Consider the following 23,774-nt stretch of genomic DNA (forward strand, 5'->3'; position numbering starts at 1 on the left):
GTGGTGGTGGTGGTGGTGGTGGTGGTGGTGGTGGTGGTGGTGGTGGTGGTGGTGGTGGTGGTGGTGGTGGTGGTGGTGGTGGTGGTGGTGGTGGTGGTGGTGGTGGTGGTGGTGGTGGTGGTGGTGGTGGTGGTGGTGGTGGTGGTGGTGGTGGTGGTGGTGGTGGTGGTGGTGGTGGTGGTGGTGGTGGTGGTGGTGGTGGTGGTGGTGGTGGTGGTGGTGGTGGTGGTGGTGGTGGTGGTGGTGGTGGTGGTGGTGGTGGTGGTGGTGGTGGTGGTGGTGGTGGTGGTGGTGGTGGTGGTGGTGGTGGTGGTGGTGGTGGTGGTGGTGGTGGTGGTGGTGGTGGTGGTGGTGGTGGTGGTGGTGGTGGTGGTGGTGGTGGTGGTGGTGGTGGTGGTGGTGGTGGTGGTGGTGGTGGTGGTGGTGGTGGTGGTGGTGGTGGTGGTGGTGGTGGTGGTGGTGGTGGTGGTGGTGGTGGTGGTGGTGGTGGTGGTGGTGGTGGTGGTGGTGGTGGTGGTGGTGGTGGTGGTGGTGGTGGTGGTGGTGGTGGTGGTGGTGGTGGTGGTGGTGGTGGTGGTGGTGGTGGTGGTGGTGGTGGTGGTGGTGGTGGTGGTGGTGGTGGTGGTGGTGGTGGTGGTGGTGGTGGTGGTGGTGGTGGTGGTGGTGGTGGTGGTGGTGGTGGTGGTGGTGGTGGTGGTGGTGGTGGTGGTGGTGGTGGTGGTGGTGGTGGTGGTGGTGGTGGTGGTGGTGGTGGTGGTGGTGGTGGTGGTGGTGGTGGTGGTGGTGGTGGTGGTGGTGGTGGTGGTGGTGGTGGTGGTGGTGGTGGTGGTGGTGGTGGTGGTGGTGGTGGTGGTGGTGGTGGTGGTGGTGGTGGTGGTGGTGGTGGTGGTGGTGGTGGTGGTGGTGGTGGTGGTGGTGGTGGTGGTGGTGGTGGTGGTGGTGGTGGTGAATTACATGGATTGTGCTACACTACTGACATGCAAATTCTTTGGAGACAAATAGGTTTTGTGCTCTCATACACTGTAATTGGTGCACTTGGATCACATTCCATACATGTGGTAATTAATAATTTGCAAGACAATAGTTGTATACAAATCAGGAGGCCAGAGTAATGTTCCCTGTTATAACTTTTTTCAATCTGTTGAAACACGAAATATAACAGTAACTGAATGTCATGTTTCATTCTATAATAACTTCCTTAGATTCTATCAAATCAATTCTATATATATAAAATAAGAGTTTTGTCTGTACATTGCTCATAATTTGAAAAGAATGGTATTTCTGTATCGATCATGTCCACAGTAACAAGGAAATGCACTTTTTACTATTCCGTAATTTCTGTCTGTCTGTATGTATGTATGTATGTACACGCATCACTAGAAAACGGCTGAAGAGAATTTAATGAAAATCGGTATGCAGTCAGAGAATAAGTCGCTACAATCTAGGTTATCCAGGTTATAAATAATTTTATTCACGCTGATTGAAATGGTAGTAGTTTAGGGGAAGGCGTAAAATTTAATTTTCAAATATTTATGTTATTAGTGATCCTATCTTAATAAAAATTGGTATGCAAATTCGGAGAATAAGACGCTACAAACTAGGCTATAAATAATTTTATTCACGCTGAGTGAAATGGTAGTTTAGGGGAAGCCTAAAACTTAATTCCTAAATATTTTACATTATTAGTGGTCCTATCTCATTGAAAATTAGTACGCGAAATCGGAGAATGAGCCAGTATAGTCTATGGTATAAATCATTCAATTCACGCTGAGTGAAATGGTAGTTTAGTGGAAGGCCTAAAATTTAGTTCTCAAATATTGATATTATCAGTGGTCGTATCGATAAGTACTATATAATCAAAGCTATATAGAATTAAATTTCCGAACATTTATATCTTATACATTTTTACGGTACCGGCTATGATAACACAAATTTTAATTTCAATTATTTTTAGTATTAACTTAGTAATTTATTAAAATGTATTCTCAATTCTATTAATTTTTGGACTTTTCATTATTTTAAGTATCTCAGTATTTTATGTAAGGTTTTGATTAGTATGTGGTTAAGTGGAAGGGGGGGCCTCGATTCCTAACTTCGTAACTGAAAAAAGGAATACATAAATAAATAAATAAATAAATAAATAAATAAATAAATAAATAAATAAATAAATATTCATGAATTTGTATTTTTGTTGCCAAGTCCATACCAATGCCTAGCCACGAGAAAATGGGTTAACATAATTTAATGAAAATCGGTGTATATATAGTCGGGGAATAAGAAACTACAGTCTAAGCTATAAACAATTTTATTCACTCTGGTTGAAATTGTAGTTTAGGGGAAGGTGCCTTAAAATGTAATTTTTAAATCCTATGTTATTGGTCCTATCGAAAAGTTCTACATAACAAAAGTTACAGAGAATACTATTTCCGGTCATTTATGTTTTATTAAGTTTTAACGTACCGACTATGATAAGAGTGGCATTTCAGAGTCGGAAGAAAATTACATGTGAAGGCCTACAATATCGAAAGCGCGTAACATTGATCAACAATAACATTACATTGACCATTGTTTGTTGTGGTTTCTTTGTCTCTTATGCTGCCTCTCAACTCCAATAGATGGGATTACTACTGCGTACCGAGTATAATAGCCTGACCAAATATTGGCGGGTAATACCCGGGGAGTTAGAAAACTTTCTTCTTTAGCATGCCATTCCTCTGATTCATACATTTTCTGATACAGCTGGTACGTAACACACTGGTTCCTCATAGTATTCCAGTTATTCGATCCCTACTCTGACGCGCTGTTTTGAATGAGCAGTGGGCATACTTGAGGCAGAGGCTCACTTAGTAGAGTAGTAGTATGACCTGGTCTAGAATTACAATTGGGGCTACTTCAAATTATAGCACCACAGTTCACTAAATAACTCAAAATTCATCCCTGAAATGAGCCGTTTCTTAAGAAAAGCTTCTTCCTCTTCATGTTTATTAAATTCTACCCACTTACCGAGCTCGATAGCTGCATTCGCTTAAGTGCGGCCAGTATCCAGTATTCGGGAGATAGTAGGTTCGAACCCCACTATCGGCAGCCCTGAAGATGGTTTTCCATGGTTTCCCATCTTCACACCAGGCAAATGCTGGGGCTGTACCTTAATTAAGGCCTCTGCCGCTTCCTTCCCACTCCTAGCCCTTTCCTGTCCCATCGTCGCCATAAGACCTATCTGTGTCGGTGCGACGTAAAGCAACTAGCTACATTCATTTTATTCCAAATTAGGAGGAAAAATTTGCCTCCAAGTCAGATAGATTTTTCCGCCACCAGTGTAGTGAATTGATACTTTTTCCGACTCATCGGGTACTCCTAGGAAACAGATTAGTAAAAGGGAATAGTTTTTGCCCTGGGAGTCGCCACTATTTGACCCCTTGCCGAAGAAAGACGAAGAGTGTTCACAGCTCACAGCTGTCTGCGGCCTGGTCATTCCAGCTCTGGAAGTTGGACTTTTAGATCAGCAGCGTAGTACTGTTCGTTAAAAAGTTATAAAATGTGTGGTTTTTCTTTTGATCGAGTATTTCCAATGAAAGCATTGCTTTTAATCACACCATTCCTACTGACGTCATTGTAATGAATGTTCATTTCAGTTGGGGAAACCGCTAAGACAGTCTTTTTGAAGATGTAAAAAGGCAGGTGGAGATTGCATGTCTACCATTATAATGAAAGCTCCCCAACCTGATTGTGACTGATGGTATGTAAGCGGGTCTACCATTTCAGTGAAAATTCCCTAACTCAGTCTTCATATGAGAAAAGATGTTTGGTGACTTCCCCGTCGCATTTCTAGGGTAACGGTAAGAGCTATGCAATTTCATACAATATTGCTCATAACGTGTACACTACCTAACCTAGAATTCTGTATACAATGTAGAATTCCGTAGCGAAGCACGGGTACATCAGCTAGTATACAATAAATTTGTCAACCATTGTGAACAAGTGGCACACATTATATGAATGCAGAAGACCGTTACTGACACTTGTATAAATCTGTGAAAGTTTTCTGTACTTATATGAAAACTAGCACTGGCTTCATGTGTTTATTCAGGATTTGTATTCTCTCCGGATGGTAGTATAGCAAGATTGAATCAAGGTGCAGCAAAGCTAACACAGTGAGCTTGCAGTTGTAATAATATAAATAATATGAAGGTTAATGGAGGCAAATCAACTGTTACAACTTTTACAAATAGGAGCTTTAAAACTGAATTTGAATATACTTTGGATGAGGTAGTTATCCCAAAAGATGGCACGTGCAAATACTTAGGTGTGAGATTTGAAAGTAATTTGCACTGGAAGGGTCATGTGGATGACATTGTTGGGAAAGCATACAGATCGTTACATGTCATAATGAGGCTACTTAAAGGATGCAATAAAGAATTAAAAGAAAAAAGTTAAAGTATGGTTCGTCCATTATTGGAATATGCAAACAGTGTTTGGGATCCTCACCAAGAATACCTAATAAAAGAAATAGATAGTGTGCAGAGGAAAGCAGCAAGATTTGTAACAGCGGATTTCAGGAGAAAGAGTAGTGTATCAGAAATGTTAAAGGAACTTGGGTGGGAAACTTTAAGTAAGAGAAGGGAGAAAACTAGACTTATAGGATTATATAGAGCCTATACAAGAGAAGAAGCATAGGGAGATATGCGTGAGAGGCTTCAGTTGGAAAATAATTATATCGGCAGGACTGACCACAAATATAAAATTAGAAGGAATTTTAGCAGAAGCGACTGGGGTAAATTTTCATTCATTGGGAAGGGTGTGAATGAGTGGAACAATTTACCAGGGGTAGTGTTTGATCCTTTTCCAAAATCTGTTCAGATATTCAAGAAGAGAATAAACAGCAACAGAGAAAATAAATGAAGTGTTAGAGGGCATTCGACCAGTGCAGGTTATTGTACATAAAAAAAGAGTGTGTGAATAAATTAATTCCATCCCCTGGTCTAAGGACTTTGGACATCCAAAGTAGGGGACTGCCTGTAGGGGTGAAGTACAGTGGGGACTTCGAGGGCCCTGGGACCGCTATGGTAGCTGTGAAGGCCCTTCAGGAACTCTGAAAAGTGGTGGCAAAAGAGGTTCTGGTTAAGACGCAGCAGGTCGTTATGCTACTTAGGTTCCAGAACGGGTTAAAAAAAAAAAAAGGAAATAAATAAATGCAATGTAAATATTAATCTTATACCAGTTGTATAGTATCATTTGAAGTAATTCCACATACTGTATATCGGTTGACTATATTTGTAAGTAGTACCGGAGATATTATAAGTAGAATTTTGTAAACAATATAAATTTATTAAGGATGAGCTGTGTGTTTAATAGAAAACATTGTTAGCGTAAATTGTATAATATTGTATTATAGGAAAATTTTCTTCTCTTGTTAATTTAATATTTAGTGCTTGACAATAATGTATATTAGTGTACCATTTGCCACCGAGGTAGACACCTCATTTGCAAATAAAGAGATTTTAATTTGATTTGATTGTGATCAACAAGATACTGTAAGAAAGAAGTCAGTTCCCAGATGAAACTACCTTTACACCAGTCTGTACAGGAGTGAAAGCTGGGTAGGCTCAGGATATCTTATACATAAGTTAGAAGATATGAAAGCAGCAAGAATGATCGGTGGTACAAACAGTTGGGAAGAATGGCAGGAGAGTACTTGCAATGAGGAGATGACGAAGCTGTATGTATAAACCGGCACTGGTGGTGGGGTCAGGTGACGTGAATGGAGAAGGATAGGTCACCTAGAAGAGTAATGGACACGTAACAGAAGTAGATAATGATGGTAGATAAGAGTTATGGAATTAAACAAGGAAACAGAGCAAGGCTTGCAGAATGAATAATGAAGATGTATGTACATAACAAATTATCTAACGAAATAAATCCACCGTCATGGTGTTTATATCTGAAGAAAATCAAGTTGCCAATTATCTTTAGAGATGAACCTTGCACCTTGAATTTCATGTTTCTCATACTTAACTTTTCCATAGCTTACAAATTCTTCTTTTACCAGTATAAATACTCCCCCTGTTCTGTCTGTACAATAAGGTACAGCCCCAGCATTTGCCTGATGTGAAAATGGAAAATCAAGGAAAATCATCTTTAAAGTTTGAACCCACTATTGATGGAATAAGTTCACAGCTGCGCGAACCCAAACCGTGCGGCCAATTGATTCAGTCACGGATAGGTCTTATGGCGACGATTGGATAGGACAGTGCTTGGTGTGGGAAGGATTAAGGTACAGCCACAGCCCGCTGTAGCGCACACTTTGTTCAGCATGCATTCTACATTCAACAAGAAGTTTAATGGAAGGTAACACCAGTGTTCTCCCTAGGAGGCGCACCACCCTGCCATTTTTACAGAGCGCCCGGCGAACATGCTAGTTACATAATAGTAATACATATCTGAGTGACTGGCTGCTCCAAATTAAAATGCAAATACTGTAAAACTGTTATTTAAATGATAAATCTTCATTACTGTCAGCATACTTACATTGGAGGTTAAATGTTTAGGTTGACTATCACTTAGTGTCGTGCGGGAGCGGTGTCTGGATTAGCGTGGAATCGTGTGCGAGCACATAACGTCACAAACCTGTATGGCCCTCCGCAGCAACCAAGTGGTAAACCCCAGTGCTACATGAGTAGTTAGTTCAATTTTCCAGCCTGATATTATTAATGCCCTGAGGGGAATAAATTGAAATGTTATCATATTCGTTCCCCGCCCGGCTACTCATACTTGCCACCCGAGTTACAAAACCTTCTGGGGAGAACACTGGATACCAGTTAACACTTCAAGTTCTGAGTTGACTTCAAAAATAAAACCTTGTTTTACATAGTTCTTCTTCAACCAAAGTGTACATATTAATCATCAGTGGTTATCTTTAATTTCTTAATGTTGATAGATTTATATTGTCTCCAGCATTCACGAAGTGCCCAGACACATGTTTTTTGAAAAAGACTGATTTCCAGTTTTCTTTGTCTCTTTTCATCAAGATAGAAATTTTTATATGAAAATGTTCTGTTAATTTTTGAATTAGTTTCAGTTTATGTCATGTATTTTTCCATTTTAATCCATTCATTTTAAATATGTGTTTGAAGAATGCATAAATCTGTGGCTTGGTTCTAAAAGGGCCAATGTCATTTTTTATCGAAATTGAGATATTAACTGATACAAACGCGTTTTATCCTGGCTTGCAACATGTTAAAAGGGCCAATGTCTCTGTTAAGTACTAAACGAACAGTTAACGTTTAATTAAATAAGCCCTTGCCTATTATGTTAGATTACCAATAACGATTAGAGACCTGGCAATTTTTAAAGAGTGCGATAGAAAAAATTAGCGTTTAATAAGGTGACTTCCACAAAGAAAGTATAAAGTTATTTAAAGGTAGTTGTTGAAAAAAATAATTGGAAAACTATAAGCAAAACTTCAAATGCTCATAGCTCAAAAACAGGTTTTTTGACATTGGCCCTTTTAGAACCAAGCCACAGAATATTGGCCAAAACATGTACCAAAGTTTTTAATCATGACCTTTTAATTTTTTTAAATATATACTGAATTGACTACGGTGGATTTTTAATTTCTCCTTTCTGAGGGGAATTTTGTGTATTATACTGCACATCGTCAATACGGAATATATTCAATACAAGATTCATAAACTGTAGCCTAATATGTCTCTACGATAAACACTCTAGTTCCGTGAGAAAATTTCAGCATTCATATCACTTCTCAGCCATGATGTAATTCTTATTACAATATCTAATACATCTATTAAATTACTTAATTCTACTCTTTTGATTACAATACTTCTACAGTTTAACACTAGCAATTTTACGTCATCCTTACTTGACTTCCTGCTTCCTAACTTATACTGCCATCACCACTCCCTAGTCCACCCCATTTTCCTGAATGTACCTCCCTATGGCTCTTCTAAACAAATACACTAACTTACATGTACCACTATTGTTCAAGTGAAGGCTATCTGAGCACATACCCCCATCTCCTACCCACCCATTAGCATCTACAAATCTCACTCCCAATTTTCCACATACCCATTCCATAGTCTCATTTAAATCCCCAATCACCCTCCAGTCTGAATCCCTCGAACACAGTATCTGACTAATGACAATCACCTCTTCCTTAAATTCCTTACGTGCTGCTGTAACCAGATCCCACACACATCCCACCTATCATGGTACCTATTTCTGTTTGCCTTGCGCTGTTGGTATCAATATAGAAAATTACCACCTTCTCCTTACCCTCCTCCTTCCCTTATATTTTACTCAACATCTGCCTTAACCTAATTCCTGAATAACAATCTAACCTGGTTCCTTTTCCCACATGCCTAACAACATGACCAGAGACTCAACCCACCTTCCTCATTAGATAGCCTCCTCTCCTGGTATCCCTAACTTGTCTGACGCCTGCAGAACCTACTTCCTCTCGCCTTCTCTCCATCTCACTACCCTGTTCCTATCCTTTTCTGTTGTCTCGCACCTCTTTTGTACACTTCCCTGAATCTACCTCCAGTAAATCAAATAGATTCCATGTCGATACCTCTCCTGAGCCCGCTTCCTGAGGAAAACCCTTGGCCCTCATTTTCCTTCCCCTTAATAAAATTAGGCCACGTTTCTTCGACAATTTTCCCCCTTCCTCTTGCCTACCTACCATATCCTGTACAATGATTAAGCAAGACCTATCTTCATTCCTGTCCTCAGTTACAAGCCTAATTATCTCCCTCCATCCTCCTTGATTCCCATTCACACCTGTCTTCCAAAGCCATTCTTTTATCTCTTCAAAGAAATGTGAAATAATCGGGAATATCAACACAAATAAAATACCATATTCTATGTACAGAAGTATATATGTCAGACGAAGGAAACAGTGTATACGACACAATGATTTCACAACAATAATGCAAGCAAGAAACAACACTGATAAAATAACTACATTACAATTATTCTACTTGTACATATCCTAACAAAATACTAGGAATAACAGGCTAACTGTAGCTACACTAAATACATATATGTATAGACAGATTACTCCTACTACTCCTATTACTCCTCGCAAACAGAAAAAAGGAGGCTATTTTTTATTTTTATTTTTGCTAGTTGTTTTACGTCGCACCGACACAGATAGGTCTTACGGCGACGATGGGACAGGAAAGGGCTAGGAGTGGGAAGGAAGCGGCCGTGGCCTTAATTAAGGTACAGCTCCAGCATTTGCCTGGTGTGAAAATGGGAAACCACGGAAAACCATTTTCAGGGCTGCCGACAGTGGGGTTCAATCCTACTATCTCCCGAATACTGGATACTGGCCGCACTTAAGCGACTGCAGCTATCGAGCTCGGTGAAAAATAAAAATAAAAAAAAGGAGGCAAGATACTATCTAATAAGAATAGTTATGCTACAATTCTAAACTGCAATTAAGCCTATCCTAATTACAATATAATTCAAGTAAGAGCAGAATTCCTATAGAGATTTTCCCCAACTTCACAGATATTCTACAATAATAATCTTTTTTTTTTTTTAATACATCGAGTTGAGCCTCTATGGACTGCGTGGTAACAACCAACTTCTTGTCTTGTTCTTGTTCCGGCTTTGACTTCCTGCCAGTATCTTCTGGGCCCAGCGACGAGTGCCTGTTTATGCTCTTCAGACAAAGGTCCTTTCCGTCTTCGGGAAGTTGATGCCATTTTGAAATCTTGATAGTGGTTCACCAATCTTCTGAATGCATTCCAGTCACGAATTTCTTGGTCTGAAATACCAATCTGCCGCAGATCTTTTTTGTATTCCTGGAACCATCTCGGCCTTGTTGCCTTAGACTGAATAAAATTCCATATTCTTTTCGTTAGTCGATCATCAGTCATCCTCAAGAGATGACCATAAAATAATAGCCGTCTCTTCTTAATTGATGCTGTGAGAGGTCCTGTCTTGCTGTACAAATCCTCATTTGGTCTCATTTGCCACTGTCCATCAACCTACCTATTATCTAGGATTTTTCTTAGTATCCTGCGCTCTCTTTTTTGCAGCCGGTCAGCTTGACCTTTACTACTTAAGGTCGAAGTTTAATCCCTCAGGTTTTACAACTGTGTTATAGTGTCGGAACTTGGCCCCTATACTCATAGACATTTTATTATAGATATTCTTTGTCATTTGGTATGCCTGGTCTAACTTCCTCATCCTGACATTGATTGCTTCCTCTTCTAATCCATTCTGCTGGATGACTTCACCAAGATATCTGAAATTCTTGACACGAGCAAGTTTTCCAAGATTACTGAACATCCATTCAGGTCCATCACAGATGTTTGTCATATATTTTGTCTTCGGAATAGAAATCTGGAGTCCTACCATTACAGCAACTTCTGACAACCTATTGATCTTGTTGACTGCTGAATCTATGTTGTTAGCAAAAATGGCCAGATCATCCGCAAAAGCCAGGCAGTCAACGCACACCCCTTTGTGCTTACGACCAAGTCTGAACTGATCTTCCTTTGTTTCTTCTTGGTCTAACAACTTCCTCCACTCTCGAATGACTTTTTCCAAAACACAGCTGAAGAGGAGTGGGAATAGTCCATCTCCCTGTCGGACACCCGCTCTGATTGTAAACGGTTCTGAGATCTCACCCATAAATTTTACTTTTGACACTGTGTTGGTTAGAGTTAGTTTGATCAAATTTCTCGATATATCGTCCACTCCAAACTCTTCCAAAATATTCATTAATGACTCGCGGTCAATGGAGTCATATGCTTTCTGAAAGTCAACAAACACAACCACGTAGCTGTGTCCTCCTGTCTTCTTGTACCTGATGATGCTCTTCAGGTTAATGATCTGTTCTGGGCACGAACGGCTTTTTCTGAAGCCAGCGTGATATTCCCCAATATGTTGGTCAAGGTAAGCTTCTATTCTGTTCTGAACTGCTTTGGAGAAAATCTTATAGGGAACAGATACTAATGAGATGCCCCTATAGTTGTGGACATTCTTTTTATCACCTTTCTTGTGCAGAGGGTGGGTTAGTACTGACAGCCATTCAGATGGTAACATCCCAGTTCTCCAGATATCTTCAAAAAGCTTGACTAGTACATCTGGAGTTTCATCATTCGCCAGCTTCAGTAGTTCTGCCACTATCGAATATACACCAGCTGCCTTATTATTCTTTAAGCTGTTTATAATCTGTTTGATCTCCTCTTTACAAGGAGGGGGCGAGTTGGGTAGTTTGTGAATCGGGTCACACACAGGGAATCTTTCTTTTGGTTCATCACAATTAAGAAGGTTTTCAAAGTACCGAGATATGATCATACAGTTTTCTTCGTTGGTCAAGCCCAGCTTTCCATTTTCAACTCTAAAATACAATAGGTTAACTGAAACAACAGAAATACAGTTAAAACTAAATCCTTATTAGAAAGCTTTTCTTTATATTCCTACAAACTAACACAACTAACAAACGAACTAAATAAGGATCACACGACAACACAATAAGCAATATACTAACCAATAAAATACAAGTAACTACAGTACAATACTACTTAAAATTATTATTTTATACGACTACATCCTGACAGAAATGAAAGGGGAATTCCTCGAAGCAGTATTACTGGACCTTTATGATTTCTTATATATATAAATGATATGAGTAAACAAGTGGAATCAGAGGTAAGGCTTTTTGCGGATGATGTTGTTCTGTATAGAGTAATAAATAAGTTACAAGATTCTGAGCAACTGCAACGTGACCTCGATAATGTTGTGAGATGGACAGCAGGCAATGGTAGGTTGTGAGTTTCAGAAATAGAATGTATTCTCAGTTTTAATTACTGCGTTGATGGGGTGAAAGTTCCTTTTGAGGATCATTGTAAGTATCTAGGTGTCAATTGGGGTAATCACATAAATGGGACTATAAATAAAGGGTACAGATCTCTGCACATGGTTATGAGGGTGTTTATGGGTTGTTGTAAGGATGTAAAGGAGAGGGCATATAAGTCTCTGGTAAGACCCCAACTAGAGTATGGTTCCAGTGTATGGGACCCTCACCAGGATTACTTGATTCAAGAACTGGAAAAAATCCAAAGAAAAGCAGCTCGATTTGTTATGGGCGATTTCCGACAAAAGAGTAACGTTACAAAAATGTTGCAAAGTTTGGGCTGGGAAGAATTGGGAGAAAGAAGACGAGCTGCTCGACTAAGTGGTATGTTATGCTTACAATATTCTGATTTTTTATATCCCACCTTTTCAATACAATTGGTTTTATGTTGTTAGATCATAATGCTACAACACTGTTTTATACGGACATGTTTCGCTTGAATTTCAAGCATCCTCAGCCTATATAATCATCTCAAGGTTAAGACCTGTCGTATTTGATTAGTTTTGACAAATTTGTGCATAATTATTGTTCCGAGGTATCTGTGGAACAGCAGAGGTGAAAGAAGGTGCCGGGGTGAATGGGTCTAACTACAAGGCCGAGATATGAATTAAAATTGCAATAAAGGTTATATTTTCGAAAATAGCAAAACTTAACAATTTTCACATAGAATTTCAAAATTTAACAAATAACAACAAGTCAAAAAATAACGGACAATAAGGTACAAGACCAGGAAAGCCAAGATTTAGAGACAAATTAACAATCTGGGCTTCAAGCCCCAATTTTTACAATTTCTGAGCTCTCAGCTCACAACCACATATTTACCAAAGGGCAGAAATCCCCTCCATACATGGAGCACTTACTCCCAACTTTGAATATCAAGCCTCTCTGAGGCACTTTTACCACAAATAAAAGAGCTGACCAGCTCTCAATTTCCTGAGCCTATCAAAGGCCACAACAGACTTTACCATTAACTGCCCTCAAGGCACACTTACAAAGAAACAGGGGTATCTTGTACCCTACCTACTGGGCCTTAGCAGAAAAGAACAGGTTAAGTAAATGGCCCAAAATACCAAGATGAATGGAGGTGTGTACTTGCACTCCTATATGAAACTTCTTAAAACCTAAGAGGCACTAGGCCGATGAAACAGGGGCTATTCTCAAACTATGGAGGTGACTCGTATAAGAAAATTTTCAGGTATTACAGAAGGGAAGAAAACCAGTTACAAAACGCAGTCACCTCAAACCAATATGAAGGGGAGCTCGAAAGGATAAAGCACTCTCTATCCCCAAATTGCAGTTACAGATCTAATGAAGCTTTTATATCAAACGGCAAAAATTACATGTCGAAAAGATAGTTTACATTGTAACGGGATTCGGACCATTCCCAAGGGTTAAACTGCTGAGCTAGCAAGAAATAAAGATGTTAAAGGGCCATTACCTTATAGAAGAGCTGCTGCCTGATGAAAGAGGCGCTTCCCGCCTCCTACTACATGTCCATACACTAGGTTAGAGGTAGATGAAGTGGCCCAGAGACAAGAAAATCAGCAGTTTTTATACCCTCGGGGAAAATTCGAGACCACTCATGAATAAAACAGCCACACCCACTCAATTTTATTGGTCAGTGTAGACAGTACACTCAAAATCGAAGAAGAAAGACATGATTGGTCAAAAATTAATTACAGAAATTCTGGATTGGCTCAATTCAAAACTAGCGGAAAGAAAAGATTAATATTGCCAACCCACAAATGAACGAACGAAATTTAGTAATGAGAAAACTTATGAATACAAAATTTCTTCAAAAAAGTTCCTTCACTTTGCACCAGGGTGCATGATCATAGTTTTTAGTAAAGACATCTATAAGAGAATGTCCACACTTCTTGATCAATGGAAAACAAAACAAGTTGAAATCCACACAGTATTGACAACTTCGTAATCACAAAATTTACGGTAGTGACATCTTCTGAGAAACTTATGAGTTGATCCAGTTTTTAAAGTTCAGAGTTTCTCCTGTAGAGGAGGATTTATTGGCGCAAGATTTAAAACTGCGGCGTAGGGGAGTACCGCCCGGTACAATTATAATTCTAACAATAAAGTAATAAAATATATAAACATAGGAATTTATGAACACATTAATAGTTTAACAATATGAATGACTATACTAAAATTGGAATAACCATTAATTCTAAAGATATTGACATCCAAAACACAGTGTCTTCAAATGTTGAAAATTTGGCTAAAATTGTTTTCTCAAAGTTCTAGTTTATTAGAAACAATTGTAATTTGACTTCTATGTTAAAACTTGAGTAATAATTATAGTTAAAACTTACTGGTGTCTTAAGATTAAAATTTTAGATCCGTTTGGAATTCAGCTTCTTGTTTTAATTTTGAGGCTTGCTACTGTAATTTAATAGTTTTGGGCAGTAAAATGTTAAATTAGTTAGTTTCATCGAACTAGTCTTGTTTTACGATCAGATTTTCCATTGGTAGTAGTTTGTATTTATGAGGTATTTAGTCAAAAGGGACGTCAATCCAAAATCTTGAGGAGTTGATTTGTTTCTTTCATAATATTTGAATGATGGTGCGTCTGTAACAAAGGAAATTTACGTGAATAATGTTGTGTGTTATTGTGCTTTTACAGTAATCTGATGGTATGTATTCAATGCAATACATACCACTGCCACCTGGACGACTGCCCTAAATGCGGATCAGTATTGTATTGAATAGGTGGGTGAACAATAAAAACATACTAGTATTATTTAATATAAGTGGTATGTTCCGGGCTGTCAGCGGAGAGATGGCGTGGAATCACATTAGTAGACGAATAAGTTTGAGTGGTGTCTTTAAAAGTAGGAAAGATCACAATATGAAGATAAAATTGAAATTCAAGAGGACAAATTTGGGCAAATATTCATTTATAGGAAGGGGAGTTAGGGACTGGAATACCTTACCAAGGGATATGTTCAATAAATTTCCAATTTCATTGAAATCATTTAAGAAAAGGCTAGGAAAACAACAGACAGGGAATCTGCAACCTGAGCGACTGCCCTTAATGCAGATCAGTATTGAGATTTTGCTGCCACTAATAATTACTGGGTATCAAAAGGAATGCATTAAAATTACACAACAGTAAGGCCCGGTTTCATCAACACATGTTAAATATATACTAACAAGTAGTTAGTTAATGCGGAGTTAAAATTTAACATCTTGTTAGGTTTCTTGCATTTCCTTAAACTTTCCTTGTGAAATGCTAACTAATCAACTATTAACTCTCGAAACATTACGCACTGGTGCGAATCAAGGAGGCAGTGGTATGAACATGTTGTTTTACAGCACACTCCGATGCGCTTTTGTTTGAGTACAGCTGTTATATATGGCGCGTGAAGTGAAACGGAGTCGTAGTTCTAATTTTTCCTCCTTCGAAAAAGTGTTGTTAATTGAATTACTAAATATATAGAAGTTATTGAGCGCAAGCGCACAGATGGCTTGACGATAAAAGGAAAAGGACGAAGCGTGGGAGAAAGTCTGTGAGGGTTTCAATGGGGTTAACAGATACTTCTTACCGGGTATCCACTATAACCTAACAAAATCACTTCGTTAATTGTCCCCACTTCAAACTGTGTTCTGATATGGGAGTTATTAAATATTGAACCATTGTATAAAGAACCAGGCCACCTAGCAACTATATCCCTGATTTGGAGGTTAGGATCACTAATCATCTGAACAATAACATTAACAGAGAAATATCCCTTCCGATTAGGATATATTTCAGCCCTATTTCCTCCAGGTGATTGGATTCTTACATGTGTGCAATCTATTGCACCTAGAACACCAGGAAAACTGCTTAGTTCATAGAAGTCGCGGATAATATTTATTGACGCTCTTCAACTGAAGGGAATGTTACATACCTCCCCATGGATGCTACTGCTGCAGACACTCGACAAACAACTCTACTAACAGTGGCTTTACAAATTTCAGCATTGTCTCCGACCATTATGTGAAAAGAACCAGTAGCAAAAAATTGTAATATTATCAGTACCTGCAACATTGGAGAAAGAGGTTTCTCTTCGTAGGATATTCCAACCTCACTCGAATTTTGTCAACAACTTTAGCAACAACTATTTTCGATAACCTGTATCTATGAAGAAATTCTGCATCCGTCAAAATTTTTAAAGTCATTACGTCGCTGAACTCTTTTGTGATAAGGATTATTGTGTAAAAGATCTAAATAGAGCAACTCCACATCTAAAGGGAGATTCACAGCAGCCATCTCGGAACAGGTTGCTAAATGCAACTGTTAGGCATTTAACATGGGAAATGGCTGATGTTAACTTTAATACGCAGTTTAACATGTGTTAATGTTAACAGTTGTTGATGAAACACAAATTTTCTTAAATTGTATGTTAAAACGATTTAACACCCTGTCAAGTACTAACATGTGTTGATGAAACCGGGCCTAAGGAATGCAAGCAAGATACTATATATCTAATAACTGCACTACAATTCTAAACTGCACTTAAGAGTATCTTATTTTCAACAAGTTAACAGAAATGGCCAAAGAAGACAAGGTAATATAGTACAAGAATTTGAGCTGGGACAAAGGAATGAAAGAGTAAGATAGAAACTGTAGGACAGCTAAGGAAGAATGCCTGAACTCAGTGCAAGGATGATGAAGGTTGTATGTTTGTAGGAAAGGTAGTTGCTGTATGTAGGAAAATCAAAGAAACCTTTGGAGAAAGAAAAACTAAGTGTATGAATATTAAGAGCTCAGATGGAAAACCACTTTTACGGAAAGAAGAGAAGGCATAAAGATGGCAGGAACATATTGAACAGTTTTATCAAGATAAAGAAGTAAATGATAGGGTTATGGAACAAGAAGGGGCTGTTGATGCTGATGAAGTGGGAGACCCAATTTTTAGGTCAGAATTCAACACTGCTTTGAGACCTAAATAGGAACAAGGCACCTGGAATTGATGACATTCCCTCTGAATTACTGACTGCCTTAGGAGAAACCAGCATGGAAAGATTATTTCATTTAGTGTGCAAGATGTACGAGAGAGAAGTGCCATCCAATTTTAGACAGAAAGTTGTTAAAGCTATTCCCAGGAAAGCAGGTGCTGACAAGTGTGAAAACTAGTATCCCATCCTCGCTAAATTTTAACACGTATTACTTACAGGAGAATGGAAAGACAAGTTGAAACTGAGTATGGAGAAGATCAGTTCAGCATCAGAAGTAACGTATGAACCCGTGAAGAAATCCTGACTTTACGAATGATCTTAGAGGATCGAATTAAAAAGAAAAGCCCACATACATGGCGTTCGTAGATCTAGAAAAGGCATTCGATAATGTTGATTGGACCAAGCTATTAGAGATTCTGAAGATAATCGGTATCAGATACCAGGAAATAAGAATTATCTACGAGGACGGTTTGAAAAGTTCTCGGAATCACCGGTAGATGTCAGTGCTAGAGCAACGAGGTTCCCACGCAATAATCACACATCCTTTGTGAGTGAACACGTGGCGCGTCAGTGCTCTAGCTGCAGGAGTGTGGTAGTGACGACTCTTTGTTCTTGTTCCCGTGTAGTGATTTGTGACAATCGAAAAAAACTGAGATTCGAGCAGTGATTAAATACTTTGTAAAGAAAGGTATGAAACCAAAAGAAATTCATGCCGACTTTCAGAACACACTGAAGGACTCTGCTTCTTCATTTTCAACTGTTGCCAAGTGGACCAGCGGGTTTAAATTTGGTCAGGAGAGCTTGGATGATGATCCGCATAGTGGACGGCCAAAAAGTGTTACGACCCCAGAATTTATCGCAAAAGTGCATAAAATGGTCATGGAGGATCATTGACTGAAAGTGCGGGAGATTGCTGAAACTGTAGGGATGTCTTCTGAACGGGTATATTATATTTTAGCCGAATAATTGGGTATGAAAAAATTATCCGCAAGATGGGTGCTGCGGCTCTTGGCATTGGACAATAAACGCACCAGATTGGAAATGTCCGAACAAAGTCTGGCCCGTTTTCAGTGCAACCAACAAGATTTTTTGCGCCGGTTTGTGACTACAGATGAAACTTGGGTCCACTACTATACCCCAGAGACAAAACAGCAGTCAAAGCAGTGGAAACATGCTGATTCACCACCACCAAAGAAAGCAAAGGCAGTGCGTTCGGCCGGAAAGGTCATGGCCTCAGTTTTCTGGGATGCAAAAGGCATTCTGCTGATAGATCATCTTCCTACTGGCCAAACAATTACGGGCCAATACTATGCAAACCTCCTAGACCAACTACAGGAAAAGATATGCGAAACAAGGCCTGGTTTGGCAAGGAAAAAGGTCATCTTTCATCAGGACAACGCTCTGCCGCACCCAAGTGTTATTGCCATGGCAAAACTTCATGAACTGGGGTACGAATTGTTGCCACATCCACCTTATTCACCTGATTTGGCACCATCAGACTTTCATCTATTCCCTAAGCTGAAAATTTTCCTCGGTGGACAGAGATTTTCTACAAGGGAAGAACTGACAGCTGAATTGGAGAGGTATTTTGCAGGACTGGAGGAATCTCATTTTCGAGATGGGATCAAGGCATCGGAACATCGCTGGACCAAATGCATTAGTCTACAGGGAGACTATGTTGAAAAATAAAAGCAGTTCCACTGAGGTAACATACTTAATTCTAGTACATTCCGAGAACTTTTCAAAGCACCTACATACAGTCTGTACAAAAATCAGTCTACAGTGATATGAAAGAGCAAACCAGAAACAAGTGAAGAATGGCTCTTCTTTTCAATGTTTATGCAGAACAGGCAGTAAAGGAAATCAAAGAGGAGAGGAAATCAAAACCCTAATGGTGGCGGTATTTTTTATCTGACTAGGCAAGGTAATGGCGCTTGGGTGACCGATTTGATCCATCTTTGGTACACGTATAGGGCATGACCAGGAGTATAGCAGGTGCAAGTAGTAAGGCGCAATTCTCAGCCGTTTCCAAGAAATTAACTAATGAATAATTGCAGTGTGCTTATGTGCAAGTTATGTTTGCAAAAATGACAACGAGCTCGTGGCACAGTGGCAAGAGCTCAGCATCATAAGCGCAGGATCAATGGACGATTTTTTTCAAATATTTCACATCTCTCACAAATTAAGGTGTCTTCAATAATGTTCATTTTCGAATCAATTCCAATAAATTATTTCCTTAGCGGGAAAAGGGTTCTGAAAAAATCGTACAGGAGCTGTCTGAAAAATTAATATATTCCCAGTATTCTGTACAACTTATTCTACCCTATTTTTTTATTCACATGCTGTTCGCAGCGAATTACTGCGCGAACTAGAATGATATTGATCACAGAAGTAAGGGAAACAATAATTATTGCGGCATCTTGCACAAGTGATAAATGCTGTATTTTTGCATTCGCAGGGTTTTTAAATACATTTATCGCACAGCAAACTTTGTTGACATTCATGAACAATGTCCCGTCATCGCACAATCTGACCGCAAACCGCGCGTATTTAACATGCTACAGAAAACTGGTACCGACAACTGATGGTGTACCAGAGATTGAATTTTTGTACAATCTTCTGTGATTGTAGAAGTTAATGAAGACACCTTAATTTGTGATAGATGTGAAATATTTGAAAAAATTAGTCCATCGGCAGGATTCGATCCAGCGATCTCGCAGTTCCGAAGTTTGTTGTCTTTTTTGCAAACATAGCTTGCACATAAGCGCACTACAATTTTTCATTAATATTAATTTCTTGGAAATGACTGAGAATTGCGCCTTACTACTCGCACCTGTTATACTCCTGGTCGCCCATGTGCCATAGCTTCCCCTTGTAAGTATGCAAAATATCTGGAGGAACTGCTGAAAGTGTATAAGATGAAAAGAACATAAATCTAAAACAATAGTGGTGATGAAGTCTTAAAGGAAGTAGAGCACAGGCAAGGAAGGCTCACTTCGAACATTGATGCAATAACTAAATGTGGTGTTACAGAAGAATGCTGCAGGTCAGATGGTAGACTGAATTGTGAATCAAATGACCAGAAGACAGCCAAGACGTGTTCAGTTAGTTTTTAAGAAAGTGTAGGCAGTAATTGGTTTAATTTTGCACTAACACTTCAAAGGTATTTTGTGGCACAAGGACAGGAAGATACTGGCCATGTCCTTAGTTATGGTACAGCCTGGTGTGAAAATGGGAAACCACACGGCCAATTTGCTCGCTTCTTTTGAATGTCTACATTAAATTGCTGTTTGAGTCGTCAGTCCATAGACTGGTTTGATGCAGCTCTCCATACCACCCTATCATGTGCTAAGCTTTTCATTTCTACGTAATTGCTGCATCCTACATCTGCTCTAATCTTCTTGTCATATTCATACCTTCAATCAAATAAAATAATAATACTTTATTAACAGTAATACCATTTTACATAACAGTAGAGAAGAATTAAAAAAACACACACTAAAAAGAAAGTTCAATGGAGTATAAGTAGAAAAATATGTTCAGATATATACACAGGTTATATTACAAGTAAGCACAGGAAAGTAATAGTCAATTCTGGAGATTATGTAAGTGATTTCTCAATTTTGACAATGAGCAGTTAAATATATCAATATCCACTTTGTTTAGAGATCTTGACATTCGTTCAATTGGCCCACTGAATGTGTAGTTAGTTCTATGCCAATTTGTAGACAATGTATTCTTGAACCTTGTGCATCTGTCTGGTACATGTACGTTAATTTTTGCAAGGAGTTGTGGACAATTCACCAAGGAATGAAGGAATTTAAAAATGAAGAGTGTATCCAATAAATCACGGCGTTGTGACAGGCTATGCAGATTTAAGGACTGTTGTAGGGATGTATAATCAACATTATCATATGGGAATCCTGCTCTAAATAAATATAGATGAAGAAATTTCTGTTGTACTGAATCTGATCTATGGATGAGAAGGGTTCCAAACAGGTGTACAGTATTCTAGTATAGGGCATACCATAGACACAGTAATCGATAGGTAGCTAAGTTTGAAAATTCTCTAGAATATCTAGTAATGCAACCCAATCTTTGAAATGCTTTCTTACAAATATTTTCAATAAGTTCATTAAACGATAGGTTAAGGTACAGTCCCAGCATTTGCCTGGTGTGACCAGGTATATAGCAGGCTCGAGCTGTGAGCTTAGTTCAGCATGTGGAGCGGTCATGTGAATTGACTTATCTGGGATAGAACCAAGTGTACAGTCGGCGTGCGTTGTGACAGCACCTGTATAAAGTGAATGTAGAGTGATGAAAACAGCTGGCAGTCAAAATTACAGACGATCGCCTGTTCCTGGTAAAGACCCGCTGTGAGAACAAGAGACTGTTGTAAATAGCCAGTACTTATAAAAGTGTTGTAATTCACTGTTGTGTGCGTGCTCATAAACAGCGAATTGCCTGATACAGTCAATAACTGCAGATATAATGTAGACACACGCAAAAATAATGGGTAACATAAAGACTCCTAGCAAAACAATTTACAAAACCTTAGAATTACTGCTTACCATTCAACATGATAAGAAACAAGTCCAGTAGATAACATGGATTCCATGAAAAAAGCAACCTTAGCATGTTTTTGTAAACCTATCAAAAAAATAGTGATATGTTTAACTAGGCCCTACATGAACAGTACAAAATAGCTATATCTAGTGATGAACATATTTTTAAAATCATTATTATTAAAGTTTAGAGGTTTCAAAATGAAAAAAGTAGAATTTGTAACAATATTAATGCTAAATTTTGTTTTAAGTTCGTCTCTAACTATAAATATGATTCTAATGTGCATTTAATAACAATTATTATAACACAAGGAGTTTCAGAATAATGTTTAAGAAGTCGTTAAATTTTTTCATGAGCTCTAAAGCTTAATTTACTCATTTAAGCAATCAATCTTAGTTTAATTTGTCCTTATCACCTTTAATCTATTAAGCATTTTGCCCATTTTCCTCAATTATGATGTTTTCTGTCAACTGTAAAACCCCGTTAAAATTCCTGTAACACCCATGACATTCAAAATAGTGAAATAAGAAGAAAAACAGTGGTTGTCCTTTTCTTAAATTATATGTTTAATTTTTCTAGAGTTCCTTTGATCTGCAATAAAATTTTCAAGTTTCTATTACTCGTCATCATACAGAGTTAGTTGATTTTCAATATCTACCTCAACGAGTGGGTTGCAATCGTGTAACACCCGTTGCAATATGTTCTTTTAATATTTAAAATACTGGGAAAAGTTTTATTTCAGAAAATAATAGCCCTAGTACACACAAAAGTAAGAGCTATATTTTCAATTGATGAGATTTTGATCAATTGCTATTTCATTCTCCAGATTTGCCTTTTTAACTGTTCAAGTGTAACACCCATTACAATGCAATGCCTGATAATTAGAAATCCCCATGTTTGGTCAAAAAACATTTCAAAACAACAGAAACATTTTTTTTTTTTTTTAATAGGCCTACACCACAGTAAGTTTATATCCCTTCAACAGTTAACTGACTCGTAGGTAAACATAATGCAAGAATTTTTTTCCTCTTAAAGTTAGAATACCGTACACTTGCTAAAACAGGCCTCTCGTCATGAGTAGACCTACTATCAAAGGTCAGCCAAATCCGTCAAGACAAATTCTGCAACACTAAGCATAAGAGGCAATTACCTAATCAATTGTTATATATTGAGTGGAACTCCGAGTTTTTCGGTCGAATGATTTTAAATATTTCACAGGTATTCCTTTCTAACATCTAGTACTGCTGTTAAAGAGAAGTGTGCAATGCACAAATACTTGCATTACATCCCAGATGGTCTGGCGGTGGTGGTGCTGGTGTTCTTGTTGTTGTTTCATAAGCAATCAACTTGGATCGCTAGACTGTACAAAAAATCGATACATGATACTGAGATACAAAACAACTTTCTTTACGTCACACCGACACAGACAGGTCTTATGGCGACGATGGGACATGAAAGGGCTAGAAGTGGGAAGGAAGCGGTCGTGGCCTCAATTAAGGTACAGCCCCAGCATCTGCCTGGTGTGAAAATGGGAAACCACGGAAAAAACATTTTCAGGGCTGCCAACAGTGGGGTTAGAACCCACTATCTCCCGAATACTGGATACTGACCGCACTTAAGCGACTGAAGCTATCGAGCTCGGTAAACAATATTACAATACGATGAATAACACAAAGAAAGGGGGGAAAACAGGCTTCCAATAACAACCAACCAGCAATCAGGCACTCCGAATCTCATGTTATCGTACATATGACAAAGAGGTAAATTTCAATAACAAGTGGTCCTAACAATAAAAGAGATACTAAAGTGCATTGCTTTGATTACCTCAAACCTCCACCAACACTCGAATGATACAGGAACAATCTCCCCAACATGATTCGTATCACAGTTTAATTACAATAGGATGACAATAAACTCATTTAACACAACGGTGTCCCCTATATATAAGTAATTGAATCAAGTGATCCACGAATCATAACACCTGCATAATGATACCTAACCTATACATTTACACACAATCACCGCAAGCCTAAAATTCGGAAAGGCGCCACAAGCACATGACAAGATGAACGAGAGATAGCGAAATAAAAGAAATCCCACGTCATCCAGTTTTAGATCTAGCAACAAAAGCCCTTAAAGGCCAAAACTGTCGTGTAGACTGAAATTCCTACTTTTACATCGGGGAAAATCTCCAAATTGCCCGGAATGCATGCGCGTGTAAAACTTCACAAAAATAACTGGAAATTAGTTTCAATATAATTATTACGTACCGGTGAACAATTAAAATTCATGTGTGGAGTCTAGACGTAAATGCATACCGGCAGTCACCACAAATATACTATAGCATTTGGTAAGGTCCTAA

The 23,774-nt window shown here is 38.7% G+C and overlaps 1 protein-coding gene across 1 annotated transcript in view; it reads right to left on the reverse strand.

Annotated features, from left to right (window-relative positions):
• The window catches only part of LOC136863899 (mitochondrial potassium channel ATP-binding subunit), a 789,801-nt gene extending 766,351 nt beyond the window's left edge, over nt 1-23,450 (reverse strand). The window contains exon 1 of the mRNA XM_067140310.2: nt 23,237-23,450. Within this exon, the coding sequence (XP_066996411.2) occupies nt 23,237-23,286 (50 nt within the window). The 5' untranslated portion in view covers nt 23,287-23,450. The remainder of the gene's footprint in view (nt 1-23,236) is intronic.
• Nucleotides 23,451-23,774: the final 324 nt, after the last annotated feature.

This window comes from Anabrus simplex, chromosome 2 (assembly GCF_040414725.1).
Source record: "Anabrus simplex isolate iqAnaSimp1 chromosome 2, ASM4041472v1, whole genome shotgun sequence".
In the NCBI taxonomy this organism is placed as follows: Eukaryota; Metazoa; Arthropoda; class Insecta; order Orthoptera; family Tettigoniidae; genus Anabrus; species Anabrus simplex.